Source organism: Mastomys coucha, unplaced genomic scaffold (assembly GCF_008632895.1).
Source record: "Mastomys coucha isolate ucsf_1 unplaced genomic scaffold, UCSF_Mcou_1 pScaffold11, whole genome shotgun sequence".
NCBI lineage: Eukaryota > Metazoa > Chordata > Mammalia > Rodentia > Muridae > Mastomys > Mastomys coucha.
This window is the reverse complement of record NW_022196893.1, coordinates 34,807,970-34,815,045: the sequence shown is the minus strand read 5'-3', so window position 1 is coordinate 34,815,045 and position 7,076 is coordinate 34,807,970. Positions and strand designations below refer to the sequence as shown.

Here is a 7,076-nt window from a genome sequence, read left to right as displayed (position 1 = left end):
GTCAGAGACCCCAAAACTCCTATGCTTTCCACTCTATCAGCTTGGGGAGGAGCAGCTGCCGAATTCGCGAGGCCAACATAGCTGCTCCAGGAGGCTGTCTGGGAGCATTCAGTGACTGGGCTGCAGAGTCCCCAATCCAGCTGGCCCGAACCCAGGCACCCAGTGGCCCCGGAAGGCAAGGGGAATCCCTGTTGGCCGGACGCCAGAGGAGTCCCGTCTCTTGACCCCAAAGTTTTTTTCCTAAAGAAATGAGGGAGACCCACACACAATATTCAGGCTCCCTCCGCCCCCCAGAGGTGATTCCTTTCCTCATTAGGAAATTTTCTGCTCCCTTTTTCTGACTACTTTTCCGAACGTTTACGTTTTACATCTGGAAAGGAGGGGGAGGAAGGAGGGGGAAGCGGAGAGCAAGCCCGCCCAGTCTGAGCCAGGCCAGACCACCGGCCTCCAGCTGGGGTCGGAGCCAGGGTGCAGAGGTGCGGCCCCCCACGCCCCTTCGGGGTGCGGGGCGCGGCCTCAGCGTCCCCGGGACCCAGGAATGCCCCCCCGCCAGCCGGCCGGGCGGCCGGGGGGAGGGCCCAGCCGGGAGTTTGGCAAACTCCTCCCCGCGTTGAGTCATTCGCCTCTGGGAGGTTTAGGAAGCGGCTCCGGGTCGGTGGCCCCAGGACAGGGAAGAGCGGGCGCTATGGGGAGCTGGACGCCACGGTCGCCAGGATCTCCTCTCCACGCGGTGCTGCTGCGCTGGGGGCCCCGACGCCTACCGCTGCTGCTGCCGCTGCTGCTGCTACTGTGGCCGCCACCACTCCAGGTTGGGGGCTTCAACCTAGACGCGGAGGCCCCGGCTGTGCTCTCCGGGCCCCCAGGCTCCCTTTTTGGCTTTTCCGTGGAGTTTTACCGGCCGGGAAGGGACGGGTGAGTGGCGAGGTTGGCGGCGGGAAGCGGGCAAGGGGCCACCTGGAAACTGGGGGCGCGCCGAGGACTGGAAGCGACCAGGACTTGAGTTGGAGGGCGGAGTTTGGAAGGACTAAGACTTGAGTTGGGGGCCCTAGCTAGAATTGGGGGCTCGCGCTACAGCAGGGAGGGACCGTGGCCGACGTGGAGTGTGAGATCGGTGTCGAAACTTGTGTGGCATGAGGAGAGGACTCGAATCTAGAAGCTGGAGAAGTACAGGCAGGATCTAGGGGCCAACCAGGAGGAGAGAGCGCAGAAAGCTTAGGGTCTCTGGTGATCTGTGGGCTTCGGGAGACCTGTGGCTGGTGGGAGTCGAGAGGGGCGCGGAGGCCGGGCAGGGCCTTAGAGGACAGTGGAAGAACCTCGAGATCCTCCGTGGGGCCATCCAGAGGGCTGGAGCTGGGTGAGCGTGTACAGTAAGAGGAAAGACAGGCTGAGGGGGTCGGAAGGTTATGTGGGGGCCAGTCTCATCCTCCCCTCCCCCCATCAACTCAGATTCGGGAAAGACCCGGGAGGAGGAGGAAGGCTCCCTCCCCTTTCTCCTCGGTCTCCTGAATTGCCTCCCACCCCCAATCTCTTCAGGCGAGGAGATCCAAGAACTTGGGGAGAATCCCAGGACCCTGGCACTGGGGGTACTGGGGCTAGAGGCGGGATCAATCCAGGGCGGTGCACGGATGTGTCGGGAGGGGTGTGAGTGCGCGCGCCTGAAGGGGGGTGGGTGGTTTCCCTCTTGCTCTAGCTCTTGGGAGGAAGAGAAAAGCTGATTTCCTGTAGCTTGTCGGCTGTAGTAGAACTGAGACTCAGACTTCTGGGACTAGGGTCGGAAGCTGGGAAGATATAGGCTCTCTGGGCCCAAGAGCATCAGAACGAAGGTTCCTGAAAATCTCTGTGGAGAATCCTTATTTCCGGGTAATAAACAGACCTAGACTGGTGCCCAGAGGCTTGGGAAAATCAGAATTAGAGGCCACATTGAAACAAACATGTTTGTTTAAATTAGGAGAGGAGGTCGGGAAGTAAGAGAAAAGTGACAGTCCCAGCTGCTGGGCTAAGGAACCCCAAATGCCAGATTCCTGAACCCCTTTGATGACACCTCCTAGCTCTGAGCCTCTCTCTGCCCATGGCAGCACCTACACCAACCCTGGGATCTTAGGGCTTGATAGGGCCTTTGTCAGAAGTCATCTGATTTTAGCTGTTATTTACTTAAGGGACTTAAGGTTGGGGTTAACTCTAGCTAATTTGGTTGGGGAAGGGACAGTTTTTTTACTTTATCTGGGGGACTCAGGGATGGAAAAAAAGAAAGATAACTAGGCCACAGCCGTTGAATTTGAGCGTTTCAAGGTCCCCACCCCACACCCTGGCCTCTTGCCCAAACCTCATTTCATCACCCTGTCCCAGAGCCTCTGCCAGGGTCTCCCAAACCTCTTACCACAACCCTAATGGAGCAAATGGGATGGAGGGGGTATAGGGTCTTTTCCCCCATCAGGGTGTCACTCCACCCCACACAAAACTGTCAGTTCTCTTTTAAAATATCTGTTGGATTTTGCACTCCTAGTGACCCCTGGCCTGATCCTTTAGTCCCTGAGGTCTCTTCTAAAACAAGACCCAGCCTTTCTATTCCTCAAGAGAACCCAGGTGTCCAGTTCACATTTTACCCGCTCCTTCCCCTTTGCTTTGGGCATAAGCTCTAGGGCATTCTCCTTCCTTATGACTTCTCTCCCAGCACCTGTACATATTAGACTCCCCCCACCCCTCTTCATGAGGAAAAACTCAACCCCTTTGTGACTGTGGTCTTGGTATTCCTTGTTTCTCCTACATCACTTCTCATGTTGAATAATGAAGAAAACAGAGTGAGCTTTGCAAAAGTTACACAGACATAAAGGAGTAAAGTTGTAGCCAGGCAGCTCTGGGTATGAGTGCTTACCGTTCACTAAAGAGCTGGGGCTTGAGCAAGTTACTTAAATCCTTGCAGTTCAGCCTTTCCTTGAACATGATGCCTAACTTATTCTTATGCCTGAATGAGACAATATCTAAAAGGTGCCTGCCCACAGAGGTTGAGCAACGTACACAAGGCATGAGTTTTGTGGGGGAATTCCTGATTCTGATGTTCTTCCCTAATACCCTCCCATTCCTCTTTCTTACTTGCATTCATTCATTCATTCATTCATTCCCAGGCTGGCCTCAAACCGTATAGCCAAGGATGACCTTGAACTTCTGATCCTACCTCTAGAGTGCTGGGATTGTAGGCAGGCTCTGTCACACCCTCCACCACACCCAATTTATAGAGATTGAACCCAGGGCTTCGTGCATGCTTGGCAAGCAGTCTACCTGCTGAGCTACATCCTCAGTCCTAACATGCTTGTAGTACTTGCTAATAACTATGATAGTTATAATAGTTTCCTCACAACCGGGCAGTGCGGATGCTCGCCTTTAATCCCAGCATTTGGGAGGCAGAGGCAGGCAGATTTCTGAATTTGAGGCCAGCCTGGTCTACAGAGTGAGTTCCAGGACAGCCAGGGCTACACAGAGAAACCCTGTCTTGAAAAAAAAAAAGTCAATAGTTTCCTCACATATCTCATAAGCTTTCATATTCATTTCTCATTGGATTATTTTTTTAAAAAATCTATGTTGAGCAGATAAAGTATTATTGCTTCAGAAGTCATAAGAAATTTAGAACTAGAAATTAGCTTAGGAATCACTCAAAAGGAACTCATCATTGAGAAAAAAAGGCTAGAGGAGGAAAAGTGACTTTTAAATGAACCAGTCTACTGGAGGCAGCTCTTACTCAACCAGCCAGATGTCTCCTTTGGGGATGTATGTGAGGTTCCAGAAGCAGGTATCCACCTCTGGCCTAGCCAGGAGTGAGGTAGGATTGTGGGAGCTGGGCCCTGACCCACCTGCTGCTCTCTACCCTGACCTTGTCAAGCCAAGGGAGTCAAACAGTAACTGAGTATTGAACAAGGGCTTGGTTAATCAGAAGCCTGGCTAGGAAGATAGTGAAGAGAGGAGGAGATGTTTTGGCAATGGGGCAGAACAGAATACTAGCCTAGGAAACAGCATTACAGGATTCCAGGCTACGGTTCACATCCTGAGAAAGAATCTGAGCAACCTGGATGGGTGTGACTTCGCTTGGAATTAGTTTTCCCATCTGTCAAATAAGGTCATAAGTCTAGGGCAGCAGTTTGGGGACTTGTTGAGGGATATCAGAACTAAGGTGGCCCTTCCATTACTGCATGCAGCACTGGAAGGGCATCCACATTAGTCCTAAAGCCAGTGGATGTTCTGTGCAGTGGCTTCTCAAAAGACTAACTAGAACCTCCAAACTCTCAAGGCTTCAAGAGAAATGATGCCTTTCTGAGTTCGAGGCCAGCCTGGCCTACAGAGTGAGATCCAGGACAGCCAGGGCTACACAGAGAAACCCTGTCTCGAAAAAAGAAAAAAAGAGAGAAAAAGAGAGAGAGAGAAATGATGCCAAGTATTCTTCCCTTGGACTCTCATAGAGTCTAACTGCCAAGCTGCATCCAGTGGGAGATAATTAATGGTCTTTTCATCTTTTATGAACCCAAAGTATCTATAGCTGCCAATCAGAGCTTCTGACCAGCCTGAGATAACCAGGTTCCCCATACAAGTCGGTATAATGCCAGCCAAAAGCAAATGTGCTTGGAGTTTTAATTAGCCTGGGACTCCTTATCAGGTAAATGCACGGTTTCCATTAGGCTTTCTACAATATTGAAAATAGCCCAAACGACCCTCCCTTGGTGCCCTCTTGAATTACCATGAGAATTCTACTGCTATGGGATTTAGGAAGCAGCAGGTAGGAGGAGAATAAGGGTGCATGGCAATCTTGGCACTTCACCTGGCACGTGTGGGTACCAGAATGAGAACTACTAAAATGAACACACCACTAAAGCCTTAGGTGGAAGTCATGGGACAGGGAATCTGGTCTGGATCCTTGTCCCCTGTTTGCATTCTGGGATCCCCAAACCTTCACACAGTGAACAGATATGCCCCTGGCCTATGGGCTTACAGCCTTCAAAGCTTTGAAAGGACTGACAAATGCTTCTTTCTCAGTTTCTCCATGAATGCAGACGGTATGGGAGAAACTTGGGGATCCTGATAGAACCCAGAGGAAGAGAGGAAACTCAAACCTGTGTTGAGATAGGGCAAGAACCAGAGTTCTCAGCTCCCGGTGCAGCAATCAGGTTCCTGTGCTCTACCCTCACTCTTATGAAGCCAAGAGCAGTGGTCAAGTTCTCTGTAGCAGCCCAGAAGCATGAGCTACATAAGGACCACATCCCTTTCTCTCCCCTCACCCCTGCCCTGGGGCTGCAGCTTCCTATTTTTCTCAGCATTCTCACCTGAAAGTCACTAGGCCAGTGGAGTGGTGTATCAAACCTCTAATTGGCTTTAATGCCTAAGAAGTGGGAGACAAATGGAGAAGTGAGAGGTTGAAAACTGACCAACTGACCGGAAGCCACAGGCAGTAAACATTTCCTGTCCCCAGGGTAACCGAAGCTGGCACCTCCTACTCCTCTGGACCCCTGCCTTCTTTATTCTCACCTGTCCTCTCACATTCCACACATACTCCACTGGTGTCCTGGGGACTGCTTTCCTTCCCCCTCAGTATGACTCTCAGAAGACAAGTCCCCTTCTGGGCCCTCCTTCCCAGTGAGAAAGACTGAGGGACAGCCCATTGCAAGGAAAGGGGTGGGTGTTGGGAATGTTGAAAGCTGAGAGGTGAAGAGGCCTACAATATGAAAATAAGAAAGAAGAAGCCAGTCAAAGATGGCATAAGCCTTTAATCCTAGCACTTGGGAGGCAGAGGCAAGCAGATCTCTGAGTCCAGGGCCAGACTGGTCTACAGAGTGAGTTCCAGGACAGCCAGGGCTACACAGAGAAACCCTGTCTCAAAAAAAGCAAAACAAAAGGAAAATAGGAAGTAGTTAAGAACTTTGGCTGCTCTTCAGAAGACCAAGGTTCAATTCCTAGCACCTACATGGCAATTCATGACTATCTGTAACTCCAGTCCCAGGGGATCCAGTGCCTTCTTCTGGTCTCCTCTGGAACCAAGTACCCACAGGCACATAAACATTAAATGAATAAATAATTTAAAAAGAAAAAAGATAGAAGGGGACCTGGGAATCTAAATCAGAAGACCAAGCAGTGCTAGGGACAGGCGGAGGTTGAAGAGCAATGCCAGTGGCAGCAGGGGAGGAGTGTAGAGGCCAAGGCTGGCAGAGACACTGGCCCAGAGCTGGAGTGCCAAGGAAAGCTGCCCAGACTGCCAGATACAGTCATTGCAGGAGATCCTGAGGAGAGTGCCAGGAGAGAAGAAGGCTTTGTCTGTATTTAGGGCCTGGAGACAAGAGACCAGGACTAGTAGAGGAGAGCTGTGTGAAGACCCCAGAGGCAAAGAACTAGAGCTGGTAGAGGAAGAATGTCAGGAGCCATCCCTCAAAGGACCCCATCTCAGACATATGTGTCTAGGAAGAGGATCCAAAAGAACAGGATTTGAGTTAAATTTTCTGGGGCCGATTTGTGGGAAAGAGGTACGAGTGTGTCAGAGCCTCAGCTAGGAAGGTGAGGTCTACTATGGGCCACAGGGTGGGGCAAGCCAGGCCCAGGAAGTGGCCTGTTTTCATAGTCCTGATTTCAGACTCACATTTTCCTCCAACATGCCCCAAGACTTAAGTGGCCAGTTGCCTGAGTTCCAGCCAGGGAAGAAAATTTGGCTTGGGAACAAAGGGTACAAAATAGATGAGGGCCCTGAGGCTCTACAAGAGCTTGGGGTTCTGGAGCTAAATTGTCCTTTTAATATATATTTTTAACTGGGCAGTAGTGGCATACACCTTCAATCCTGGCACTTGAAGACAGAGGCAGGGAGATCTCTGTGACTTCAAGACCAGCTTGGTCTAAGGATCAAGTTCCAGGATAGCCAGAGCTACACAGAGAAACTCTATCTTGAAAAACCACACACACACACATTAATTCACTTCCAGCCAAAGGTCATATATTGCATTTGGTATTGTCTCTTAGCCTGGTGCTGAGAGGCTTGTGTGTGCCAAGCACATCCTCTCCTCCTGGGCTACAGCCCCAGTTGGGCTGGACATCTAACCTTTCAAATAGAT

General features: G+C 51.2%; 1 protein-coding gene across 1 annotated transcript in view; it reads left to right on the top strand.

The window, feature by feature from the left end:
• Positions 1 to 425: 425 nt before the first annotated feature.
• Positions 426 to 7,076, top strand: part of Itga5 (integrin subunit alpha 5) — a 22,185-nt gene continuing 15,534 nt past the window's right edge. Inside the window, exon 1 of the mRNA XM_031357502.1 lies at positions 426 to 912. Within this exon, the coding sequence (XP_031213362.1) occupies positions 539 to 912 (374 nt within the window). The 5' untranslated portion in view covers positions 426 to 538. The remainder of the gene's footprint in view (positions 913 to 7,076) is intronic.